Below are 27,938 nucleotides of genomic sequence, written 5' to 3'. Positions count from 1 at the left end.
TTGACGCTTGTGCAACGCGTTGTGCACAGTCTTTCTCTCTCTCTCTCTCTCTCTCTCAATTTCTCTCTTTTTGGTCTAATTGCCATCTCTGTCTGGCAAAAAGAATTCAATAGTCGTGCCACAGCGGTTGCACAGCTTTTGATTACTAATGAGTTGGATTGGGCTGAGTTGAGTTCAGTTTGGTTTGGTTTCGGTTTCGGCCGATAGCTCTGATTTATGTAGTTTATTTATGGAAATATCTATTCGCGCTGAAATTGAAAATTAACTTTGAATATCAAATGTACAGCACCACACCACACCGCAACACAACATACTGCACCACATGGGGGGCTCTAGTTGGGCCCTTCGACAGCGGAATTTCAATTTGATCTCAGCTCTTTGCAAATCTTTCTTGTGTTGCGGTTCTGAAATGAACCCCATCAAAATAGGGTACACTGTTGTAAATTACATACAATTACATGGATAGTCTGAAGATTGACTAGCAAATACCCTGACCTCAGGCCATTAAAAATCAGATCAATATATCTTTACCATGATTAAAATACTTGCTCTACATATGTTTACAGGGTATCAAAATGCACAAAACTTTCATCAAATCAACACGTCAACACTAAGCCTAAGCCACTTTCAGATCTTTTGGACGTGCCAGCGATTACGTAGGCACATGTCTCACTTACAACTCCAAAGACGAAAAAAAAAATAAAAAACATAGACAACAATAAGAAATGATAATAATAAAAGCACGAAGAAACGGAATTTATTTTCGGATATCTTATGAAATCGTCGCAGCATGCAGAGTTGTTGTAGCATTTCAATATTTAAAGATGCAAGATAAACAATCTTGAGATAAGCATAAGTGAGAGTGACGAAAATGATTCGATGTATCTCGGAAATTGGAAAGAAAGTTGCTTGTTGTTTGTCATTTTGTTGTTTGTCATTGCTTTAAGTTCAGCTGCCACGCCCCGCTGCGCCCCAGTTAGAATTGCCAATGTTGACTTGCTAAACAAAAGACTTAGGCAACGAACTGGCGAGGCATACTGCATTCCACAAAGCACAAGGTTGCACCTCACACACTCTGCGGTCAACACCGTCAGCTGATACCCTGAGAAGCTGTCGCGCTTCACGTACCGAACGATTCGAGTATCGCAACTGCTCGTATCTTGCAGATGCACAGATACTCGTACTTGTACGAGTACTTGCCGCCGTTTTGTTGCAATTTATGAAGCTCGCAGCTGTACTGCAACCTGGCGAGCCCCGTGAGCTGTTTCAGCGTTTAATTACGAGTTGGGGTATGCAAAAACAAACTTTAACTATTAAGAACAAGGCTAACTTGACACAAACTGGCCAACTCAATAGATAAACACAGTTGGAAAACTTGCCCCAAGTTACTGGCCATGATAACAATTTTTTGAGTTTCTAAGTAATCATAAATAAGAAATAAGTAAATAATACATTTTATTTAAATTAACAAATCACGCATAAATATCTTCATGGAATCGTTTTATTAAATAAAAAATGTAAACTATTTTTCGAGTAAAATTTAATTTTTGTAATCCTATGATTAAAAAAAAAATTGGGTATTGTATAAATGACTAATAATGAGATATGTTCAACAAATCTTTATCAATTACGTATGTAATTAATGCATTAAAAAAATTCATATTAAATATATGTATGCCATTTTATATAAATTCCAATGTAATGTAATTTAATTCCATTCTTAAATAAAATCTCACAAACATTTTAACATTTGAATGTATTGATTGTTTCATTTCAGAAACACCGTCAATCGCTTCTCTTTTTGTGTTGAGTCTTTAAAGATTTGTAGTAAAGTAAAGAAGATAATCTTTTTACCAAACATGAATAAATGACTGATTTAGATAAGCTACAGATAAATGACTTCCTTTGTAGAATCAACAGCTATTTTAAAACTTTCGCCAAAAATAAAAATTGAAAGAAATCAACAAAACAACAATTTTCTGAATATCAAATAGACAGACAACTTGAAGCGTTTGTCCGACAACAACAGCAACAACAACATTAATGGTTTAAGCAGATGCACTTAAAGAGCTGAAGATGTTATTATCAAATGCTCATCACTAACATTTCGCTATAGCATCGAACAGACTGAACAGATCTCGGCGTGACGATCAAATTGCAGCACATGTGAACACGTGTGACGACTCGCTGGGGAGCTGTGTTGTGAAAATGAAATTAAACTAAAGACTCAATGTTGAAGACTAAAGATTGGAGCCAGACAATGCACAGACATGAGCAGCTTACAGGGGAGAAAATGGGGGAGGAACTAAATTGCCGTTAGATATATTTGCAAATGAGTCTTAGACATAACAGCAACTACAACAAAAACAGCAGCAAAAATAAACAATAACAATAACATTGTACACTGTACAGCAATGCAAATTGAGAGCCAAAGAGTCTGCGGCTCCTATTGAGCCATTGCCCTCCTCTTCTCTACACTCCCCTCCATTTCATGCCTCCCCCTATCCCTCTCCATATGCCCGTACTGCGTTCAGGCAAATTATTGACAGTGAAAGTAAAAGTTAAAGTCATTTTCTTTTGGGCTGTCGAACCGAACTCATAACCAGAGGGGGCAAAAACAAAAACCAGACGCTACAAATGAAATTTACATCTTTGCTTATTTTTTTCTTCTTCTTTTTTTCTCATTCAATTTGAAGTTTTTGCTCTGTTGCCAACTATTTCAAGGCGGTGTTAACTCAACCAATTGATTTCAATTGGTATATTTTAAATAGTTTTGTACTCTCGATGCATAAACAACAATCAACAATTGGCGAGAAATATTCAGAAATGGCACAAAGAGTTTAGGTATGTGAAAAATTTAAGGTGTTTTCAATATACTCCCGTAATGATTGTAGATCTAATTAATTGAAAATTTATTATTTACCACAGTTATAACAATCGCTTCTGGACAGTTTTTCTTTATGGTCTGCTGGAAAACGTAAATATATACCCTGAAAATTTATTTAATTACATTTTATCAATATTTGCTGATAAGAAAAAAACTAGTTACATTTGGAAGCTATACTTTAAATTTTGTTACAGTGTATCTGCTAGTCGTGTTTACTTGTTGTTGTTGCCTGCAGGCGTCGTTCTATTAACCCACTAGTTGTACTTGGTGCTGCTGCAGTTGTTGTCTCGCAATTGGCCACACCTAAGTAGTACCGCCTTATCCATGGGCAACTTGGACCCGGACTCGATCGTGACTTCATTTGGCAGCGTTGCGCACGTAACTGCCGCATTTCTGGAATCTCTCAATGTTGTTATTGTTGTTGAGGAGGAGAGCGAAGCCGTCATAAATTAGGTGTAGCTGGCATCTCAAAGTGCCGTCCCGACTTCTACTGTCTCTGCCTCTTCAGACTATGCAATTTAATGGCGACACAATGCCGCCTCAAACAACAACAACATCCAGTGGGTGTGACGCTCCCTCCTCTTGCTCTTCCTTCTCCCGCTCGTCTAGTACAACTCTAGTACAAGGCTTTGGCTAAATCAGCATTGCTTAAATTAGCCTCTACATATAAATTGTTTATGAAAACGTTACAATTCTCATGGTTACACACAATATTTTATACCAAAACAATTAACAACAACTATTTTTTTAACCTTTTCAAATGAGCTCAACATCAGTTGCCAGTTCACTTTTTTAGGAGACACTAAGCTTTGATAGCTTTAGCTTTTAGAGCACATGCTAAAATAAAACTTTCTATCAAAATATGTCAATTCCAAGTCTCATATTAGTAAGATAAATATATTTAAACGATAAAATATAATAATATGCATATATATGCGTAGGCGGTTGTAATTGGAGACTGCTCAAAGGCGGAACCTTAATAAAACCGTTCACTTAAGCAACTACTCTAAAGAGCAGCACTCAAATCTAAAAGAACAGTAGCCAAACTTCAGACTTAAAGTGGACAAATGTTCTGTCAGAAAATCTTATGAATTTCAAGACAATTGCAAATTCAAATAAATATATATCACATAAATCCAAGTACAGAACAATTAAAATAAGACAAGAATTATTGTATGACTGCGTCAATAGCAAGGAATGCGACCTTGAGCTGTCGTCGTCGACGTCGTTGTCGTTGTTGTCTTCGTCGGTGTCTGTTGAGTTGTCGTGACTGACGCGAATCCAAACTCCAGCCTCAGCTACAGATCGAGTCTGTTTGCCGGTGCTGGGGCGAATAACAAGTACAAACAAGCGGCAAATGCTTTAAGCGTACTGACAATAAATACTAAATCGAATAAGCAGAGAGAAAGAAATCAGAAATCGAGAGATCAGAAAATAGCTCAAGTCTCTCAATACAATAAAACACGTTTGATGAAGATGAAGATTGAATATCTGTCAGATACGTGTACTCGTACAACAGCAAAAGCAGCAGCAATGTGGAAACTAACCGCAACAACAACAACGACAACGTTCACTTTTATTTTCAGTATTGCAACCGCAAGAAGAAGAAGAAGAATAAAGCAAAAACAAAAAAAATAAACAACGCAAATGGCACAACAAGCCAAATAACAAAGATCAAACGTTGAAGTTGTTGCTGCAGCTCAAAAAAGAACAAAGCAGCAGCAACAACTGCAACAATAACATCGACAACAACAAAATATATTTACAAATCTGTTACACTAATTTAAGGTGTATAGGTTATCATGTTCTATACCCTGTAATATTATTTGACATCTATTATATTCCCAAAGCCATTCCATCAACTTCCATTAGAAGTCAGTAATGTTAAACCGATATAGAGAAAAATATTTTAGTTCAATTTCTTACCGAAAATATGTATAATAAAATTAGTAAAATATAATAATGACTGTCAGTTTATCAATTAGAAATGTTTTGATTTATAAAAGGTCTACCCAATGCTTTTAATATTCTAAAAACTACAGTTGTCAATGTGTCAACAAATCGAAGGAAAAAGTAAAATTTGTTCTTACCTAAATATATAAAATATAAAAAATCATTTAAGTTTCCCGCTAAAATCTTTATTACACTTTTAAAATTTGACTACATTTACATATGTATATGTTTTATTAATTTTTATAATTAAAATGATCTTTATTGCTTGACTTTATAAGTATAAAGCATCTGTAGCTTGTAAGCCTCTGAAATTATGTACTATACACTTTGTCTGGCACTGACACCCACTTCCCGATGCAATGTCAAACAACTTATCAAGACTAAAACACAAATTACTCGACTATATAAATTACGAATACCCTTAAGAAATCTGTTACTTAATTAAAGCTCAACAAATTGAGTACCTTATTGGCTATTAAATACTAGAAGTCATTTATAATAATTTCGCATTCTAGGTGCGTAATGATTATTAAATTCGGAATGATATTTATTAAATTAAAAAAATTATTATTGAATCAAATAAAATATTGATTTATTTGTATTGTTAATTGAACGGATCTGAGCATCAAAAATCAATGCAAACTTCACCTTTAAGAATATTAATTTTTAAAGATTTTCTTAAGACTTAATCAATTAAGCAAACTATAAAAATATTTGATTTGCTATGAGAAATTCAGAAGAATGCAGTCTTTGCGTGATAATGCTATTAATATTTGTCAATCAATAATTTATTTATTTATTCTTTTATATTTGCTCAGTTTGCAGTTAGCAGCTTTAGATAAAACACTCAAAATGTCAATGAACTATAGGAACAGGTTGAAATTGAATTTATGCAGACGGAGACCCAATTACATATAGTTAAATAACATTAAGAACTATTGGCAAAACTAGACTAAGTTTATTATTTACAGCTTGACTAAAACAAATCTCTGGCTTGTGTTATTCTTGCAACGATAACTACGAAAAATTGGGCACAGCTTGATTTTAAAACCAGTTTTAAGCATTTGTCTAACCAATTTTAATCCAATGCAATTCCGAACATTTCTGGCTCAAAAACCAGTTTTAAAACCACCCGTTTAGAATTTGTAATACGCGAATTCCCTGTGGAGAGTTCATATGTTTATAATTTCTTTACTTTTGTTGTTATTATTCATCTATCAATTCCGAAAATTTCTATTCATGTAAAAAGTTCAACAGGTTTTTGGCCAAAGTTCAAAGAATTTCGGTTGAAATTTCAATAAATTTCAAATTAATTAAAAATATAGTCGAAAATTGGGTCTTTACACTATAAAATAGTTAACAATTATATGCCAAGTTAAACAGACAATTAAAATCAAGTCATTAATTTTACTAAAACAGGCGATAAAACAAAAGACTTAAGCAACAAACTTGACGCGTAATTACAACTACGTGCTGCGCATTTTGTTAAAAGCATAAACAAATTATGGAAAAAGAGAGAGGCAGAGGGGGAGATGGAGAGGGGAAGAGTTATAGAAAGAGAGAGAGAGAGAGGTGGGGCATTGGCACTTGCTGAGATCGCTCAATAAACAAACGGAGATACAACTCCATGTGGGCAGTTTGCAGACAGAACTTAAAGAGGTGAAACAAAAGACTTAGGCAACAAACTCAAAAAAAAATAATTCAAAATTAGCAGGCGAACGAGAGAAAACTTAACTTTTTTTCTTAATGTCTTATGATGGTGTTGATGAAGTTAATTTGTGCTCAAGTGATCCGTGCATTTAATTAGCTATTTTCACACATTTCACTTTCAACAAGCTGCCAAATTGTCCGAAATATCTAAGCATAGACGTCGATTTCTTCAATGAAACGCAAAAAAGCCATTAACGGTCAAGCGTAGGTTGAGGTTGACAAGTCTCTTCAGCCGCACTCTTTGCATTCATATCTGTATCTTTATCTTTATACATATTTATCTTTTGGCTGTCGCATCGGTCGCTTCCTCTGTTTAACTCTTGACTCTGCCGCAGCAACCGCCAGCGGCGACAACGTCAACAACATCAACGACAGCGGCGATTCACTTTCAAGTGGCCAAGTCAATTTCTATTTTTTCTCTTTTTTTTTTGGAAAATTGCCTGCTAATTGAAAATTTCCCATTGCATTGAACTTGAATGCGCTGCCCAATTTTTCACATAGCCATAAATCGAGCCTGGCAATGGGCAAAAGTAAAGTTTCCACTCGAATTTCAATTTATTGCCATGACTCGCCCACTAATGGTTTTTTGCTTTCAGACTTAGGCAACTTTCTGCATATCTCATTTGATTAATGCTACAATTTTTTCAGTTGTTTTTCTTGTTGTTTTCTATTTAATTTGATTTTGTGTCTTGATGTTGTCTTTGACATTTGCCAAAACCTCCAAATCATGCTGTAAATATCTGAATATAAATAGAAGACACTTAAGTATGAGTACCTCGATGAGCTATGCCTAATGATGAGCTCATATATTTGAATCTATTTGATTTGATTGGCTTATTGTGACTACAACAATTATTAATTGAGAGACAAACCTGCGGGCGAGAAAGATGAAGAGAGAGAGTAAATGTATAAGTTGGTTCTATAGAATCAAAAGTATTTTTATCTCATTATACAATACAAATAAAACAAAATATTTTAAAAAAGAAATTACACGAATTAAAGTTGTTGCAAAATACTTAAAAAACTATTCGGTAAATTAAAAATAAATGTGTAAGAAATATAATAAATATCAAATTTTATAAAATCGCAAATAAATTGCTTATGCTATGTAGTCTCACTTTATACGATATGCATAACTCACACGCATTTTTCAGCTTTAGTTACCAACTTTAATCTCAGAAATCCAATTACAATCTCCACCTTAAGTTTTGTCACTTGTGAAAGTTTTCCCAGCAGTCGAAAACTTTTAAAATGTCAAATCTTTTGGCATCTTTAGAGGTTCACAAAATTCTAAAACAATGGCATTACTTTTTTGCACACACATAAACCTGAATAACAGAGTTACAACCATTTAAACTTTTACTTTTCTTATTATTTAAAGTGAATGCTGGCCAAAACGAAGCTTTTAAGTTGGCACAAAAGGCGAGCAATAGATAGCGCGAATATGCATATGGGTATTAGCGTCCAGTTGCCACAGCCTCGCTTGCCACTTGATACAAGTGATGGCATGTAGTGGCCATAAATAGAGGCAACGACCTAAGCTGTAGCTGACGTCCATTCAATTGCAGCCAATGCAAAGCAAATGGGCCATTATCAGCATTAACGTCTCTTCAACGTGGCCAATTTGAGTACAACTAAACGACTTTATAATCCGAAACCCCATTAAAACAAACGAATAATTTACGATGCGTATCTTTAGATTCGTGTAAGACAAATTACCGGTAAATTAATACGACTTAACTGGCAGATATCCTGTGCGTCAATCTGCTTTCAATTCAAGCAAGTTACAAGGACACTAATCAATTAATATGCTATTACCAATTTCATATGTTTCCTACAACCGTAAATTAAAATTCATGTATTTGATTTTGAGTTTTAACATTTTTATATTTCTGTTAAATTATATTGTATCGAATATATCAAAAATGACTGGACAACAAAAGATTACATAGAAACCATTAATTAACCACAGCTATTTGAAATTCTCTAGAAATATTTTCAGTTTAAAAGTATTTAAAATTTTATAATTATAATTAAATGTCTGCGAAGTTCTTTCACTTTTTGCAATTAAATTAAACATAAATAATAAAAAAATATCGCGATCAATTGTTATTCGACATGTGAACATAAAAAGTAACAAAAATGGTTAAAGGAGCAATAAAATGCTGTAGTTTTTGTTGTTGTTGTTTTTGTCTGTGGTAGAAAACAAGTTATATGATTGCCTTAAGAAATTGGCCAGCTATTTACAATATGCCTTAGATCTATCAGCTACTGCTCTGATTCCAATTCAATTTTGTTTTGAAATCGAAAGTTTTGGCTCTATAGAAATCCATAGAATGTGCCAATCTTTGCCAATAGCAATACAAATTTGCCAATCATATTGAGGCGTGTCGCACTTGTTGTAGTTGCTTAAGTTGATGTTGTGGTTTTATTGTTAAAATTTCAGACGCTTTAATTATGTTATTTCCATAGAAAATCAATCAAAATCTTTGGATACGCTCAGTACTCGACACTCGCAACGATTCATTAAAAAATACCAAAAACGTCGTTAGATTTGTAATAAAATTGAGCATACGGCGCGTTGTACGTGTAATTTATTTGGTTTGTAAATTTTCAGTTTTAATAGAAAATTTAAAAATGGAAAGATGATAGTATATGTTAAGTTCAGGTATGTTTATATGAATTAAAATTAAATTTTTCTATTTATTTTTATTTAAAATCTCAACTCAACCCTCAAATTACAAATTTTAGTAAATTTTTAAAACAAATTTGCTTAAAATCTTTTGTATTTTCATAATAAAATTCATATTTTAAGCCCAGTTTGACTTATCATGCATATGGCTAACGCATGCCGACCCACATTTTCAGTTTCTATCTAAATTTTGCCTTGGGTTTTTTTTAATTTTACATTTTGCGAAGTGAACCAAATGACCTAAAAATACATTTAAAGTATAAAAAAAAGAAAACAAGAGACTAAAAAGAAATATTGTAAACGAGAGTTCACACCTAAAGGGCTTTGCTGCAAATATAACTGATTTATTTAATGATTTATTTGGGGCGAGCAAAGCGAGCGCTGACCGTACAGGTGAGCCCCCAGACCGACCAGACAAAAAACCCAACCCACAACAATTTGTGCCAAATTCAATGCAAATCGCATTAAAGAAAATGTTGCAAAACGACAGATATTAACAACAACTACAAAAAACACATGCCACAGATAATTTACTCGTAAAGACTTAAACAAATGATTAAAAGTGAAGCAACATTTATAAATATAAATATAATTACAATTTTTTTTAAAATATAAAAGTACAAAAGCGTTCTGAGAAGGATATCAATAATTAGTTAGAATCGACATCTGTAGATCGTATATAATACCATATTGGGTATTAGTTAATTCATGCTGTGCGTGGAATACAAATTAGTTGTAAGATTCATCAGCATCTACTTGGAATCTACTCGATTTTCGATTTCAATTGCCGTTGCTAAAGTAGAATGCACTCGCAAGTTGAACGGTTGGACAACTTTCAATGCAAATGGAGCTGCTTGAAGACTGGTTACCGTTAGTCAGTTAAGGCAATTGCTCTGCAAAAGGTGCATTGCAGTACAGGGTAGCGGGCGGGGAGTGGGTAGCTTAACTTGTTGGAGTACTGTGGTTAGGTGACATATCATTCAGTTGCCTGGTTGACTGACTGATGAAAAAATGTGGCTAATGTGGTGTTCAGTGTATTGTTGGTGGTTAAGGTAACTTATGCACTTGTGCATTTTCCTAATTAAGTCAAATGCGCATTGACAGTCAATGTATTTTTTTCTAATATATATTTACATTTGTTTATGTATTTATGCTGGAATTTCTGTATAGAACCACAAGTGAATGGAGACTCTCAGATATATATTTTACCTTGAAATTACTTAGAGTAAAAATAAACAAAGAAAAGGCATAAAAATAATATTAATAAAAAAAATTGAAATTGTTCACAATTTTAACGTATTCTTGCATTTTCTTTTATTTCTGTCAATTTTAACTCGATTAGTCTCCCGTCTTATCAAAGGAAAAGCTCAGTCTGTGACTGTGACTGAATGAATGGCAGTGAGTGCATTTGAATAGTATTCAAGGAAAATACTTGACAAACGCTACGTGCTTCAATTGCCGGCTCTAACCATTTCCAATTACATTTCCATTGCCATCAACAGTACAACAATAACAACAACAACAACAACCCGTCAAGTGGCAGTTTGTTTTGGCCAAGCTGAAGCTGTATACGAACCTGGCCAAAATGCTGATGAACTTGTTTGCAGCGCCTTCAGCGGCCAACACGAAAAGTGAATGGGCAGTTAGATCAGGAGGGTTAACCAAAAGGGGGTTTTCCAATAACATGGCGACTAAGGTGGGAAGGGGGAAGGACAGGCGTTTGTCGCTTTAACAATTTGGTTAAAGTTTAATAAACTTTATGAAATGTTGTCTTGAGTGGGAAATGCAGTCGAGCAACGGCGACTTCATGCCAACGACTTCAATTTTAGTGACAATGACGTCGACATCAACATAGACGTAGACAAAGGGGGGCTTGATAGTTGCTTTAAGGAAATCTTAGGAAAACCACCATAAAGCAGGAAGCATATCGAACACATTAGAAAGTTGCTGCGTAAAATTAACCAAAAACTTGAACCACAAATGCATTAAAGTTCATACGAAAAACAACTTATATATCCAGTTTTCGAAATGTCATAATATTTGTAATCTATGTTTGTAACTATTATCAATTTAAATATTATGAGATCGTGCTACACTTGCAACTTGCAAAAACGTTGTCAAAACTGTACAGATTTTAAAGCTCAAAACTTATATATTTTCAGATCATTTATAACATTTATTAAAATCTTTTCGTAATTAAAAACTTACAACGATTTTCAGATTGAATCGTATTTTCTGTTGTAAAACGTTGAGATAAGTAATTAACAAATTAAAAAAAAAAACTTTAGTAAAAAGTTATTTTGTTATGGATTTTTATAAATCAGTTCCCGACTTAGTTTTTTTATAGATTGAAAATATTCAAGCTCTAACTTCAGATTTGTTTTGCAATTTATGTTATTACATTTTAGCAAACACACAAAAAAGTTGTTTTATTCTTGGAGCTAAAATGTAATATTTTTGAGTAAAACTTTTCTGTTTTTGGGTTTTTGCTTGCTAAATATTTATTGATTTTTGTCTTCTTTCAGATCTTAGTTCCTTTTTATATTTTTATTTTATACTCATATTGCTTTTTAGATTAAATATTTTTTAAATAATCCCTGACTATGACCCTAAGATCGGTTCTACGATGTATGTAACATAAATATTAATTTAATAAAACTATTACAAATAACTTAAACACTGTGTGAACTGGTGGGAGTGTCTTTGGACCACTCCTATAACCACTAACAGCTACAGCAAAACCAAAGATCGCAAATGGTCAAAACCAGGCAAGAAGGAGCTCAAGGTGGAGAAAGTGGCTAAAGTTAGGCTCGGTGTGAGGGGCATGGATTGCCCGGGAGAGTTATCATTATAAATGCATATGCAAAAATTGCTGCCAAGCGGATTGTCAGAATAGTTTCAATAATAACATGTTTGCAGCAGCTCGAAATTGTATCTAATGGATGCGATTCGGAATTCTGATTCTGATTAATCGAGCCTCATCGTGGTGCATTCGATGTGAGTGCTTGAATGTGTTCCATGTAATTGCCAAGTGCTCTACAGCCTGCAGTCGAAGCAGAAGCTAGTAATGAACTGATAAGCGCATAATTAACAGGCCACAGTAGCTAGAGAACCAGTCCCAAGTCGTAGTCCCCTATTTCTTATCCATTCCTCTTCTGTGCGAAGATAGTTTGCAATTGGTATTCCACCTGGTAGAAAATGCTGTTGTCCGTTGAAATATTTTTAAGGCGTGTTTCTTGTGTTCGCCAGATTTCAATAGATTTTTGTCTTTAATGACTTTTTGGCCATTTGGTATGGCCAAGAGTCTTGGCCAAGCTAATGGCTTTACCTGCCTTTTGTTCTGCCAAAGAATTGGCTTTAAGCTTTTGTCGTTTACTTTTTTTATTCATGCATTCGTTTTTCGTAAAATGGTTAGACACCGCTAGAATTGCCAGATCATAATGAACTACAGCTACCTGGGCAAGCAATCATAGAAGATATAATACTTAGATGGGAAATGGGCTATGCAAAATCTAAGCACCTGTTCAATGCACCTAAATGGGTCAACTTGCACACACGCTGAGCGTGGCCAAAAGCTCGCAAAATTAATTAACCTCATTTTTTTTAAAGTTAAATGTTGTAAAAGACTTTCAATTAAAAACCCCTTGATAAATCCTAAGATTACCAAAAAGTAATTTATATATATTTTTTTACTGTGAAATCAGCAAGAACTTATAAAAAATATTAATTCCAAAGATCTTTGGCATAAAACTTAAAAATAAAAAACAATTTTAGTTTCTTTCAACAATATTTAAAAGTTTTTTGAAAATAATATGAAAATATTGCATTTTCATTAATACAAAGAGACATAATCTTCTTTAAATTAATTTTATAACTTTCTTGGCTATGCTGTCAACTGTAATAAATTCTAACAAAGTAATTTAGGAATTTGACAGAGTTTACTTTTGGTTAGGCTCGTTGAATATTTTATTATAGTAATATTGTAACAAAGCGGTTTTCTAAACGATAGGACCTCACAAATATCTTTAAATTTTTTGGAACAAGTTAACAATCTCTGTAGTTATTTTAGGTAAATAATTGCACTTTATTCATGATAAATTAACAACAATTGCTGAAAAACATTTACCAAAATAAAAAAACAAACTGAAAACTGGAGAGCAACTCATTAAATAAACGTTTCGAAAAGGAGAACATGACAGCAAAGAAGTACAAGAAAAAAACAAAACAATCAGTAAGAACAACAAAAACAACATCAATAATAATACGTTTATGTGGTTACCTCAAGAAGTTGAGCGGCAAAAACACACCTTAAAGATGATAAAAAATAAGAGAAGAAAAAAATAAAAGGTTCAATGCTCGCAAATCGGATTAAGCAAAGAAATTAAGTAATACAGCATGTAGAGAGATAGATAGATAGATAGATGGACAGAGGAACCTGTCAATGGAGTAATGTGAAATGAACACGGAAAACGGAAAACCTAAAACCAATCGAATCAAATCGAACTCCAGAACTGACAACTGCGATTTGAACCGCAATGGGCGTTAGGAATGTCAAAGAAAAAGGAAGTGACGACAGGAAGTAGACATAGAGTGCAAGGGAGAGAGACAGATAGAAAGAAGTAAGAGAAAACATAGAATTAAGTCAATTAGTTAGGGAAAGAAAAATGTGTCAACGGCTTGATTGAATCTCTATTGCTATTATTATAGCCAATAGTTTTTAATTGCCAACTATTCAACAATATTTTATACACATTGTAATCAAATGCTCACCTTTCTGTTTCTTCGTTATTTTTGTATCTCAGTTCCAATTGCGTAAATCCAATAAGATTTTGTAACAGCTGTGCACACTTAACACTTTTACACCAACAATTGTATATTTTAGAAAATCGTTGCGTTTTTTTAATCTGTCACATTGGGGGCGCTGAAATATTTAACCGTTCAAAACACGCGCAGGCGTTACGAGTTCAATTTTGAACCAATTGCAGAGCAGCTTGCTCAAGCGACAGCCATAAATATTGCCAACCGAACGCATCGAAGTACAAAACTCAACTGACTGAGCCAACTACTCGCACTTACGCGCACCCCGCTCAAAAGCTTGCGCCGAGCAAGTGTGAGCGTAAAAGCTCGCTGAACATCATTTGCATGTCTACATTCCAGTTGTGAGACTCGGGCGCGCTCAAAAGCTCTAAACGCAAAGTCGTGACTTTAAAAACTGAAAAGCTTCCTGTCGTGCGTGCAAGTGAGAAGACAAAAAACTTGTAAAGTTCTCATAGTTGTGTGTGCTTTTTTGTAGTAGTTTGTATTTTATTCATAGGTTTTGCTCTATTGCATTGATATTGTATCAAATGTAAAATGTTTAAAGAAATTTGAATAAAATTTGGTTCATTTGTATGTGATAAACAATTGCACTGGACATCATATTATTTTTAAGCTTTAGGATCTTGCTTTTTTGTGGTCGAAAACAAAGGTAAACAAAGGGAATTTTTCTGTGTGTGCTTTGTTGGTTTTGTTTACAATATCCATATATAATAAACAATATCTAAGTAATACCAATTATATCCGTTACGATCAGACGTTCTAGACGTTAAGTAAAATGCTTCTTTATCTTTTCTCAACTTTTTGCTTAGTTATGTGAGTAATTTAGTTAAGTTTAAATTTGTTCTTTTTTTTTCTTACGTTTTGTTTTTAGGATATTCATTTGTCTTTTAGTATGGCGTTTTCAAACTTGTACAATTACGAAACATTAATTAGCTTTTACAATTAATAATTGAATGGAGCCTTAGGCCTGACCCATATCATCCACAGCCAGAGCACAGAGCACGTACATCATGCCGGCACTAAGTAATGCGGTTACGGGTACAGTGACTATCCAGGCATAGGCAATGTTCCGGAACAAATGCCAATCAACACTGCCATCCTCCATTGGTGTCACATTTGGCTGTCCAGCTGTTGTTGCTGCTCTTGCTGCTGCTGCCGCTGCTGTTTCTGTTTCTGTTGTTTCAGTTCCCTCCTGCAATTGCTGCTTCTTGCGTCCCGCTGAACTCACGTGCCCCACAAAGACCACCGAACCGACTTTACAGTGTGTTGTCGAAATGGGCAAACCAATTTTGCTGGCCAGCAGTACGGTGATGGCGGCGCCTATTTCAATTGTGAAGCCACTGTAAAGCAATAAGAGAAAATAATATTAGTTATTAATAAAACTGTCCTTAACTTAAGTTGGCATTAAGTCGATACACTGGGATGTTATCTAAAATAAATGAAATTTAAATTACATACATATAAGCAAACAATAGATTATCAGTAAATGGAATCTTTTTAGCTATTATTTAGTTCGAAAATGCCAAAAGTTTAAATTTCTTTTATATCTTATAAAACATACACAGTAAATTAAGAGCATTACAATTACATGCATAATGCATTCAATTTTTAAGTAAATAAATAGTTAAATGCTATTTATTTTGGCTACTCACGTCGATGAGGTGATCTTTGTTAGATCATTGCCAATGGTCTCAATAACACGTCGTCCCCACAGCCAAAGACCCACAGAGATGCCAACGCCACCGTAGATTAGTATATAAATTGGACTTTCCGCCTTCTGCATTACCGAACCCTCACGATAGATCATATAGAGAGCGATGAGAGGTCCAATTGCATTGCTCACATCGTTGCCACCGTGTGCAAAGCTGCCAAAGGTGGCCGTAAGGATCTGCAGAAATGAGAAGAGCATTGAGACCTCTTGGGTTTCCTCGGCACTGCTGGCACGTCGATCGGCAGCTCGTTTAAACTCCTCTTCCTGCTCATTGAGCGCCTCTTTGCTCTCGATAAGCGGCACTTTACTGGAGTTGGGCGACAATGTTGAACTGATCATTAGATCCAGACTTCCGGCACTTTCCACCACCTGCAGATTGTTATTTGTTGTGGCATTTGGATTGACAGCTGCTGCGCTGGCCAATTGTTGTTGTGGCTGCTTGTGCTCTTCTTTGGGCGACTGGACGCGCTTAAAACATTCTTGGAGCTTAATGCGATTTTGCTGTTGCTGCATCTGCTGTTGCTCATCGATGTAGTTCAAACTGGTGACGGTAAGATCGGTGTTATCCAGGCTAGCCTTGCCCAACAGATCCTCAGCCTTGCGAATGAGCTCGGGATTGATTTTATAATCCTCACCAGGCGCATTATTATTCTTCGCGGCAAGGCCGTACGGAGCCAGCTTAAAGGTCTTCGGAGAGTTGTCGCTGAGCGATACCAGCTCGGTGATTTCGGCAATAGCCGGCAATGGTTTACCCTCGCTGACCAGCGAAAGTGGACGGCGTTGTTTCTTGGGGCTGCCAGATGGCGATGATTCTGTGGGTAAAAAGAAGCTGGGATTAAATGATGTTCTAACTATAAGGAACCATTAAATCCATGAACACTCAGCTCACAGCTCACTGACAGCTGTCTGAACTTACCCACAGAGTCCTCGAAATTGAACTTGACGGGATTCTGAGCGCGGAGCTTTTTGGCAATTGAACGTCGCTGCAACGGCACCACCACCAACTGTGTCAACAGCGCCACCAACAGGGACAGACCCACGCTGGCGGTCAACGCTATCCAAGTGGGTATGTTATCCATATAAAGCACTTTAGAAAAGATAATCACTTTATTAAATAATGAATTCCTAAGCAATATCAAGTCCTACTTACACTTGGGTCCATCAAGAACCACGCTAATAACATTGATGAAGAACGTGGCTCCATAAAATATTGGCAGCGAACGGAATCCGGCCTTAAGAGGCTCTTTAGCGCGCAAAATGAACCGACGTATGGCCAAAAATAGTAGAATGCTAACCACACCGCTCATCACTGGCGAAATGAACCACGAGCCGACAATGGTGCCCAGCGTGGACCACTTAAGACCCTGTACGCCACGTGCCACCAGAGAGAAGCCAATTGTAGATCCAACAATACTGTGCGTACCCGATATGGGCAACTTAAGAAATGTGGCCACCAGCAACCAAGCGGCACTGCTCGCCAACGCCGAGACACAGCCCAACATAAGCACATCCTCAGAGCCCTCGTATAGGCTCACCTCGAGTATTCCCTTGCGCATCGTATCCGACACCTTGTAGCCTGTAAAAGTGCATTTAAACCGATATAAGTAGCTATTTTAACATGATCAACTTAATAGATTCTTTTTCAGAAAATTTATCTAAGCACTGGGTTAATCGAGTTATTAACTAGGGAACTTTTGGCTTTAAACCACTTAAAAGTTCCCAATTAGTATGAAAGTATGACTTTCAAGCTACCAATTAAACTAAAAAATGAACTTTATCAATATTTTTATATAAAACCGTTTTAAGAGCAATATTTTATAAATGATTTTAACTGCCAAAGGACTAATTCAAGTTTTAATTAATTTTCATAAAGTTTAAGATTTTTTCTAGTTACCAATTAAAACAGCGCCTGAAATTTCACATATTGTTGCCAAAACGCAAGCCTGACGTATGGTTAAAACGCCGGATCCCACGCTGGTGCCGAAAGAGTTGGCCACATCATTAGCGCCAATGCCGAAGGCCAAAACAAATGCAATAAGAAAGCCGATAACGACCATCCATAGCAAATCTGGCGAGTAAGCCTCCATGCTTGATTTTTATTTTAACAGCAGTTGTTTTTCTTGTTGTTACTTTAAACGCCACTAAATACTTTTACTTATATAAAAAAAAACACCCTTACTATACTCTCACACGCTTTCTAACTGTCTGAACTGAACTCAAACTATTTGGTATTTAAATTTCTTGTGTATGGGGAATGTAAGGAAAAATAAATATTGGGATTTGTTTGTGCAATAAAGAAATTACAAAAAAATACAAGACTACAATAATAAATGATATATGAAAATAATCTTAATTATTAATAATTGAAAAATTCTTTTCAAATATTCTCTAAACAGCCATATTTGCGCTTAGACTTCATTGTTGTAATTTTCATAATGAAAATTGAAGTACACTCGCGTTGTGGGAGGATACACACGGACAGACACACACACACGCACGGATTTAAAGTCCTTGGGTTATTATTGAGCCTCCCTCTGTAAAGCTGAGCTTTCACTCTCAGCTACAAGCCTAAAAGTATGCAAATAAATTATTTAAAAACTAACTCAAAAGACAGGCAAAACTGGACACTATACTAGTAATCAATATAAATAAAAGCTTATCGCTTTCTCCTGCTCTCGATTTCTGATTGGACTAACGTCAAACTCCAACTAATTATTAATCCCTTGATGACCAATCAAAGCTACAGTTGTTGTTGTTCGAGTTATATCGTCGCCTTCGACTGGATGTTGTTGTTGTTGATTTAGTGGAGTTAGTGTTGTTGTGTTTTTTGTTGTTGCGCAAAAGTTTCTTGTTATGTTGAATAGGAGCTGATGGTTGTTGAGTTGATTAACTGCAAATAAAATAAATAAATGTTATGCTTTCAGTGAGTTTTAGGCTTAGATAATTATTACCTGACGTTTAGGACAGCATAATTGTTTCCACGTCAGAGAGATATTCACCATGTCTGCAAAAAAATTTTTTAAAAAATATCTATGTTTATTAAACAAAATATTTGTTGTTTTGATCATTTTTTTATACAAAATATATAACTGAAGTGCTCTAATTTACATCAGACACCCTAATAAGCATTCCACCTGACTACCATTAATGCAGATTTCGATAGAATCTGTTACGCTTCAGTTCGATGTATTCTCAAATCTCTACGAATCTGCTTTGAACCAGTTCCGACATTGTTTTTCTTATAACCTTGTGCGCTTTTCAATTGAAAACTAAAATTGAAAAATTGCATATTGTTTAAATTGTTGCAATTTCATTTGTTTTCTTTTTTATAGACTGCGCCCCACTGAGCACGTGTTTGAATGGAAGAAAAAAAATGGGCAATTGATATAAAGCTCGTAATTGCTGAATGCTCAGTGATATTGTTAACGTTTGTTTATTGTTATATATAGTTAGTTAAATTGTTAGATCGCTTGCATGCAAATTTTAATAATAGTACAATTGCTATAACAGAAACCTTGACAATGAAATGGAGCTGACACATGCTATAGTATTCTTATTCGATCTACAATTTCAACATTTTTGCTTTAAAAATTAAAGAATTTACAGATGATTTCCTGATAATAGATTGGATACGTAATAAAATTCTTTCAAAAATTTTATTTCACTTAATAAGCAAAGAAATTACAATTCTTAACTCGAACTAACGAAATTTTCTTATTGGATTACAAAACCTAATCCAATACAATTGCAACGCTAATTAAACTCGACAATTTAAAAGGTATAAAAGCAATCGGGTCTCCGTATCAATTTACAAAACAAATATATTGTAAAAATCCATATCAAAATGAAGTTCCGTCTATCAATTGGAATAATTCTATTGGCACTTATAAACATGTCACAGGGACAGGACTATAGTAAACTATATAATTTTGGATTGGGACAAGAATAGCAACTATGACAATGGCTGTGGTCCTTCAAGGTCGCAACAACGCTTCACGTTACGTTGACATTTTCAAATGTTCCACTTTGCCACATTTCCCTCTACCCCATATTATCAAAGTTCCAAATAATTATAGTGCTATTTATGGTGTATTTTGAATCGTTCAACTAAAAATAAACTCAACACACAGCACGCAACATTTGCAGGTTTGGCATCCATTGCAGTACACCTCAAACTATTTCAGCTGTGCCATTTCGCAACAGCTCCTAAACCTCCCTCTTCCTACGCCACGGGTGGGCAAATGCATGGCGTCACCACTGCCAGATTTACACACTTAATGCTTGTCTTACCTATACCCTGCATCCGAAAAAAATTAGTATTAAGCAAATACAAGTTACACAATAAATATTAACGACTTTTTAACAATAATTCTATACAGACCTATCCGACTTAAGGGTATCCTATTAAATCATATATTTTTTTAAATAGATACAAATAGATAACTTTAAACTTATTTCAATACAAGGTAAACACATTGAATTGAGGAAAATAAAAAAAAATCGTAAATAATGGCGTTTCAATCAAACATAAATAAACATTTGAGTATTTGTTGCACTCACATTAGTCAGTTTGCCTTAGGCACAGTGTGGCAATGACCATTTAAAATGTTAAGCAAAGTAAATTAGATTTTGTATTAAAAAAAGTCATTAACACTTTCCAAAAAATAAACTATGCTCATTTTCTATTCTTCTTTATACATATGAATTTATTACAAAGTTAACGTATTTAGACATCTAAGACATCCATAACTTCTTTAATTTGCCACAATATCACTTACTGTGAATCTACAGAAAGAGAGGGCTCCAAAAAACTGTACACTCGAAAATTTACGGTTTTTTTAATATACCAACATGTTTTGTTTTGAAATTTTACTTCCCAATAGAACTTAAGCACTGTAAAGCACTGTAATGAGAATTTTCATATTCTGTTGTGCTTGTTCTATTTCAAAACAAAATATTAGAGCATATAACATTGCTGTCAAAGCTACACTAGAATAAAGTGTCTGGAAGTACTGTACAGTAGTGAAGTAGAATTTCAAAATATTTTGTGCAGCTCTTTAGTATTTACAGGGTAACTGTGCCTATTTAATAACAGTTATGACACATGAAAATGCAAATGAAATACGCACTTGCATGTCTTATTTGGGTGGGATGGGGTAGGGACTGAACTCTAGAGAGGCTTGACAGAGGCATCAGTTTTATAGTTACCGCCAGAGGCAACCTTGACAATGCCAACTCAAAATTGCATTTAATTCTAGTATATTGATTTTATTTGCCGCAAACGAACAAGAACAAATCATTGCAAGAAGTTTGGTAAGACGGCGAAGAGCCGCCTCAAAAATCCCATAGTAACCCCCTTTATAAAAAACTTGCTTCCATCTTACATTTTTATTTATTTATTTATTTATTACTGGGGTGGTTTCTGTAGCTTCGCTTGGTGGTTGCAAGTGGCAAGTTCAAGGTCAAGTGGGTGGTTTTGCGAAACCTTTTTAATCAAAACAGGTTTACTAACACCCCCAGTGTCTGACCAACTGTCAATTTGTTGCTGGTGCTCAAACTGTGAGCATTGAAGCGTCACTTCCATTCAAATCAATAGCATGGAATTGGAAATGCTTTCATGTATGTGTCGACGTAATAACAAAGTAATTAACAAACACGTGCAACATAGAGTACAACAACAGCAACATCAACAAAGACAGCAAAGACAGCAATTAAGTGGAAATTTACAAGCGAGCATCGTGTAAAGGTTCAAAGTGAATAAATAAAAAAATATACGTATTTATTGAGTAATTGATCAAATTTAACATAGAATTTTGTTTGTCTAAAAGATCATTTTACTAGCTAATAAAGCTGACAATAACTGTACATTAAGTGCCTACAGTAGAGAGTCGATTGCATGGTTTATTCATCAAGAAACTTAATATAATACTTTATTTTGAATCGTAAGTGGTTGAGAAACGCTTTTGCAAAAATATTATTAATTATCAGCCAGTATCTAAAAATAGTAGCTATAACTTTAAACTATTAACTATTAACTTTTGAACGAAATTTTGTATTTAATACTTATGGTGAATTATTTTACATAAAATTTATAGATTTATAGATATATTCATTGGTTTCATTTAATTGAAATATAAATAAAAAAAATATTCAAAAATTAAAAAAGAACAACTATTAGCAGTAAAGTTAATCAGGACAGAACAAAAATAATTTTTGTAGGTTTTTCGGGTCTACCCTCACTGTTTGAGGCTCGATCAAAGACAGCTGATTTTGAGTTGCTAATTCCTTGCAACTTGCAGTGCGAATTGTGTTTATTTTGTTGACAGCAAAAAAGGTTTAAATATAAAAAATGTTAATCAAGGTATAATAAATAAGTTATTAAAAGAAATTTTAAGTATTTCTGTTTAATTGTGAAATTCTCCACGATGTTGTTCACGTGTATTATTAGCTCAAAACAAAAAAATTTGTTCATGTTCTGTGGAGTATTACTTTTGTACATCACAATGCACCACAAGAGTTTTGTTGAAAGGATTTAAACTAAACCATCTAGAAGCAGATGTCATTTATAACTTTTGCCCGTTTTTGTCCCTTTTGAAAAACCACATGTTGCAGACGTACACTAACTAAAAAACAAACAAAAATCTCAAGGTCCACTTGGGTCTAACTAATGTTTATGCTAAGTATCTTTTTATTTGGATTTTTTGTAAATATACTACACTTTTCTTCATAGTAGGATTGGGAGGAAGTAAGGTGAAAGCGTGGTCCTAATAAAAAAAAAAAGGAAATTTTACATTAGTCTAACTAAGGTCCATGCCAAATTTCAAGCCTTACATTTAGAGTTTATGTCAAAATATCGGGCTTTTTACCCATAGTGAAATGTTCATTGTAATTGTTAACGTTTGTTTGTTATATATGATTAGTTAAATTGTTAGATCACTTGCATACAAATTTGAATAAATGTACAATTACTATAAAAAAAACCCTAACAATAAAATGGGGCTGGCACATGCTAAGATATAGTATTCTTATTCGATCTACATATTCTAAATTTTTGCTAAAAAAAATTAAAGAATTTACAGAAGATATCTTGATAATAGATTGAATACGTAATACGATTCTTTCAAACTTAATATTTCACTTAAAAAGCAAAGAAATCACAATTCTTAACTCGAACTAATGCAAATATCTTATTGGATTACAAAACCTAATCGCCGCATCCAATACAATTGCAACGCTAATTAAAAACGACAATTAAAAAGGTATAAAAGCAATCGGGTCTCCGTATCAATTTACAAAAAAAAACTATATTGTAAAAATCCATATCAAAATGAAGTTCTGTCTATCAATTGGAATGCTTCTATTGGCACTTATAAACATGTCACAGTCACAAGCTCCACCTGTATACTCCAATCCACCCCATGGTAATGTACACTTTGTATTGAGCTAACGATTTTATAAAACTTTATATACTCTTTCCAGGTCAAGACAATAAATGGTGCCGCTTAGATTTGGGTTTTGGTTGGGGTGGCAGATGCTAAATCCGAGAAAAATATTTAAATTGAAATATTAAAAAAAAAATCTTGATTTTGATAATATTATCGTCAAGAGCATTTAAGCTTTCAATTCTTTTTTTTTTTCATTTGTAAACGTTTTTATTTTTTTCTGCAACAATTTCATAAAATAAACCTAATAAACCATTCACAAAATAAATTGATTATATATGAGACCCTATGAATTTGATATCTTTAACGGGCGGAAACAATAAACAATGGGACAACAAAAGGGAACTATAAGTAAACACAATATCACACACATGTGAAATGAGGGTTAAGGGGGCAAGAATAGTAACTAGGACATAGGACAATGGCTGTGGCTCTTCAAGGTCGCAACAACTCTTCACGTCACTTCGACATATGGTCGCAAATTTTCCATAAGTGCCGGGCGGGCGCCTTCTCCCCATTTCCACTTTGCAACATTTCCCCTCTAGCCCCACATTATCAAAGTTCTAAATAATTATGTCGTATTTTGAATCGTTCAACTAAAAATAAACTCAACACACAGCACGCAACATTTGCAGGTTTGGCATGCATTGCAGTACACCTCAAACTATTTCAGCTGTGCCATTTCGCAACAGCTCCTAAACCGCCCTCTTCTTACGCCACGGGTGGGCAAATGCATGACGTCACCACTGCCAGTTTAACACACTTAATGCTTGTCTTTGCGATACCCTGTATCCGAAAAAAATGAGTATAAAGCAAATACAAGTTACACAATAAATATGAACGACTTTTTAACAACAATTCTATGCAGACTTATCCGACTCTAGGATATCCTATAGTAATATATTTTTTTAATTAGATACAAATTAGATAAATTTATTTTAAAACAGGGTATATAAAGAGATGAGGAAAATAAACTCTAGAGAGGCTTGACAGAGGCAGCAGTTTTATAGTTACCGTCAGAGGCAACCTTGACAATGCCAACTCAAAATTGCATTTAACTCTAGTATATTGATTTTATTTGCCGCAAACCAACAAGAACAAATCTTTGCAAGAAGTTGAGTAATCCGGCAAAGAACCGGCTCAAGAATCACAAAATAACCCCTATATATTAAACATGTTTCCATTTTTCTTCTATATGTATCTTTTTTTACTGGTGGTTGGTGGTTCAAAGTAGCAAGTTCAAGGTCATGTGGGTGGTTTTGCGAAACCTTTTTAATCAAAACGGGTTAAATGGACACCCCAAGAGTCTGACCAACTGTCAATTTGTTGCTGGTGATTAACAAACACGTGCAATATAGAGTGCAACAACAGCAACATCAACAAAGACAGCGAAGACAGCAATTAAGTAAATAAATAATAATATTCCCATAATACATATTTATTGAGTAATTAATCAAATTTAACATAGAATTTTGTTTGTCTAATAGATCATTTTACTAGCTTAAAACAACAAACTATAGTCCAGATCCCGACCATAGGATACCCGTTACTTATTTCAATATATATTCAAGTACTTTAAAGAAATTCCTACCTAATAAAAACTATTGCATACTTTTAGGTGATTATATTAAAATAATAACTTTATTTATAACTTAGTTTAGCTATTGCCGTTCTATTTTTCAGATATTAGATAACGTTATTCTTTATAAAAACTGTATTATCTTAAAAACTGTGGGTGTGGTGGTTTTTCGCGATTTACGGGGGCTGAAAGTGGAGTGTCTTAAATTTGAAAGAAACTTGATTTGCGTGGGGTCTATAGAAATATATGTGCGAAATTTGGTTACTCTATCTCTAATAGTCGCTGAGATCTAGGCGTTCACACTGACGGACAGACACACATGGCTATATCGACTCGGCTGATGATGCTTATCAAGAATATATATACTTTATGGGTTCGGAGATGCCTCCCTCTCCCTGTTGCATACATTCCAACGAACACAATATACCCTTTTACTTATTATTTAACTAACGGGTATAAAAACTGACAATAGCTGTACATAAAGTGTCTACAGTAGAGAGTCGATTGAATGATTTATTCATCAGGAAACTTAATATAATACTTCATCTAGAATCGAAAGTGGTTGAGAAACGCTTTTGCAAAAATATTATTAATTATCAGGCAATATCTGAAATTATAAGCTATAAATTAAGTTTTCAAATAAAAAACTATTTAAATAATTAAACTATACATTGATCGATGCCAAATTACTTATAAAAGTAAAGTGAAAATATAAAAAGCTTTATATGAAATATGAATGAAATATTCTATGGAACTATTTCATTTTAAATTTTTTACAAAGACCAAAAGCTAGTTACAACAATATAACTATTAAATTTTAAGTGAAATTTATAGATTTATGGATCTATTCATCGGTTTTAATATAATTGAAACATACAAAAAATATTCAAAAATTATAATTAAACTAATATAAGCACTAAAGTCTGTTATAATGTTAATGCTATACAAATTGAACTTATTTAATAAAAATCAAGTAACATTATCAAAGAGTTAAGAAAAGTAATTTTAGCACGCCGAAATTAATTAATTTATTCTCTATTTGTTGTTTTTACTGTGCGGCGTTAACAGATATGAACAATAACAACATTTTGAAATATTTTTAGCAAGAGAAAAAGCGGAAAGTTCTTATTGGGCTTTTCTACATACATAACTAATATACAGAGGGATAGAAAGAGAGCGAGTGAGCGAGAGGAAAAGGGATACAGGGCAGCAGCCTGGCAACAGCGAAAGCGAAGGTGGAGCAAAAGAAGAAGCAAGTAAGGAACGTAATATGAAATGAGAATAAAAGAATTTCTAGATGAGCCAGCAATATCCAGATAGATCCAAGGCATTATCCGTTAGGTGCAAAACGAGACCAAAGCAATCGATAAGAAAAGGGGCACTTGAAGGGTAAGGGTAGGAAGAGGGCAGAAGAATTGAAGACTGTACTTTGGCTGCAATGGAAATAGTATTAACATTTATTAGCAAACTTCCGGCGATTGCTTCTTTTTGCCATTTCTTCATCTCCTGCCATTGGCATTCGTTTTGTTTACTCATGATATCATAAGTACGTGCAGAAATTATTGCTTGTTTGCAATTGAGCAAATAATACACACACGCACACACACACACAGATTCCTAGTTGACGTAAGCGCAAGGAAATAAATTTGAATTATGTATGTCTAATGTGTGTGTGTGTGTGTGTGTGAGTGTGTTTGTATGAAACTAACCCATACAGTTTGAGTGCCACTGTGTATCAGCATCCCGCTTACACTTTGAATGCGGTTGCTTCAGTCGTCAGCTATTTTAAATACCTATTATACTTATTTTCGTTTTTTTGTTTTAGCATTTTCTTGTGCTTTTTATAGTTCTCTTGCGATAAAATACCGCCAAAGTTGCTGATGCTTTATTTGATCAGTTTTTCATGTTTAAACTTCCAATAAGAACATTTCACAATTGGATGAGAAAAAGCTCAGAGACTGAGAGGCGCTAGTGAATCACGGATTGCAAGGGGAGTGGGGTTAAGGAGGGTCCAGGGATGACCAACAAATTGAGCAGTCTAATGAAATTCGTTTGCCTTGTTTGGCACGTGCAAATGTGAAAGAGCTGGAAATAGCTAGAGCAGGACAGAGACAGTACATCAGCTGCGGCGCAACAATGAACTGACAACAACAACAAACTTGAAAACAGCTGCACATTGGCAACAGCGCATGTCAAACTGTTATCCTTTTGTATGAATGTCGTCTGAAAGTACTTCACTTATTCAGAACTGTACCAGCCGAGTATTTAATATAATTTTCTGTCGAAATACACAAGTGACATGCCTGTTTGGTCTTGCGCCTATCAATTGCTATAAAATATTGATTTTTCTAGACAAACAAAATGCAATTGTTGTTGTTTGCGAAATAGGTTTAAAACAATTTCGACGCCTGAAAAATATTGGCAAATGTGTATATAAACACACACACATACACGCAGACTCCAAGACACTCACACACAAACGCAAATACAGCCACGCGGACACGCGGACTGATAAAAAAAAAACACGCGGCGCCAGCAGGACTTCGCAAGGATACATAGAGAAGTATTCACATACACCCACCCACATGTACACACACACGTAACGTACACTTATTGAAAACTTCTAGAGAGCAGTCAGAGGACCCTTGGAAAATTTATGTTTTATTGGAGCATTTGCAATTGAAGTTAATAGTTGTTTACTGTTTTTTCACCTACTCACTTGAATAGCAGCACTGTTTTAAATCACAATTTATTTGATGAAAACTTGAAGCGTAATGAAAGCGCGCGCACAGCTCGACCACCGGCTTGCTTGTGAACTAGAGTTGGGTCGTTTCGATCTGAAAAAGTTCAAATGAACGGGTCATTGAAATGAACGAGTGAACTTATTCAGTCTTTCATGAACTATATAGTTCATTTTTTGTCAGCGGGTCCGTTGCATGTAAAAAAATTTTTTTTTTTTAGCACTGGAGTCATTGAAATTCGAAAAATCAATTGAGTTTTAGAATAACATTTTTTCTATTAAAATGTCTAAAAGAAAGCGCAGTTCTCTTTGCAATTTTGCATATATTGCAAAGTCGGTTTAATTTTATGTATCCCAAAACTAACAAGCATTTATTTTGTTTTCTAATTATAAGCTTTAAATATTT

The 27,938-nt window shown here is 34.4% G+C and overlaps 2 protein-coding genes and 1 long non-coding RNA gene across 8 annotated transcripts in view; 1 reads left to right on the top strand and 2 right to left on the bottom strand.

Moving 5' to 3' along the window:
* LOC117786563 (brain-specific angiogenesis inhibitor 1-associated protein 2) overlaps positions 1 to 14,329 on the bottom strand; it is a 31,366-nt gene extending 17,037 nt beyond the window's left edge. For 2 of the 5 annotated variants that reach the window (XR_004617640.1, XM_034624887.1), the window contains exon 1: positions 14,013 to 14,329. The gene's annotated coding sequence lies outside the window, so the exon portion shown is untranslated. The remainder of the gene's footprint in view (positions 1 to 14,012) is intronic. The other 3 variants (XM_034624889.1, XM_034624890.1, XM_034624888.1) reach the window with 2 other exon arrangements.
* A 191-nt stretch (positions 14,330 to 14,520) lies between these two features.
* LOC117787148 (sodium-dependent phosphate transporter 1) lies at positions 14,521 to 27,603 on the bottom strand. Of its 2 annotated transcripts, none has more exons than XM_034625590.1 (7): positions 27,512 to 27,603; positions 18,723 to 18,775; positions 17,666 to 18,661; positions 16,922 to 17,347; positions 16,688 to 16,858; positions 15,713 to 16,583; positions 14,521 to 15,400 (listed from the first exon to the last, which is right to left on the bottom strand). In XM_034625590.1, exons 3-7 carry the CDS (start codon positions 17,856 to 17,858, stop codon positions 15,022 to 15,024), a joined length of 2,040 nt encoding a protein of 679 aa, XP_034481481.1. In that variant the 5' UTR covers positions 17,859 to 18,661; positions 18,723 to 18,775; positions 27,512 to 27,603; the 3' UTR covers positions 14,521 to 15,021. The 2 variants fall into 2 exon arrangements, with proteins under 2 accessions (XP_034481481.1, XP_034481482.1); XM_034625591.1 differs by having other exon boundaries at positions 27,508 to 27,590.
* LOC117787150 lies at positions 23,067 to 23,362 on the top strand. Its single transcript, XR_004617672.1, has 2 exons — positions 23,067 to 23,192; positions 23,251 to 23,362. It is a non-coding gene; the product is annotated as an uncharacterized LOC117787150 (long non-coding RNA).
* Positions 27,604 to 27,938: the final 335 nt, after the last annotated feature.

Source organism: Drosophila innubila, assembly GCF_004354385.1.
Source record: "Drosophila innubila isolate TH190305 chromosome 3L unlocalized genomic scaffold, UK_Dinn_1.0 0_D_3L, whole genome shotgun sequence".
Taxonomy (NCBI): domain Eukaryota; kingdom Metazoa; phylum Arthropoda; class Insecta; order Diptera; family Drosophilidae; genus Drosophila; species Drosophila innubila.
Note: the sequence above shows the minus strand (reverse complement) of the source record. Positions and strands in the feature narration are given on the sequence as shown.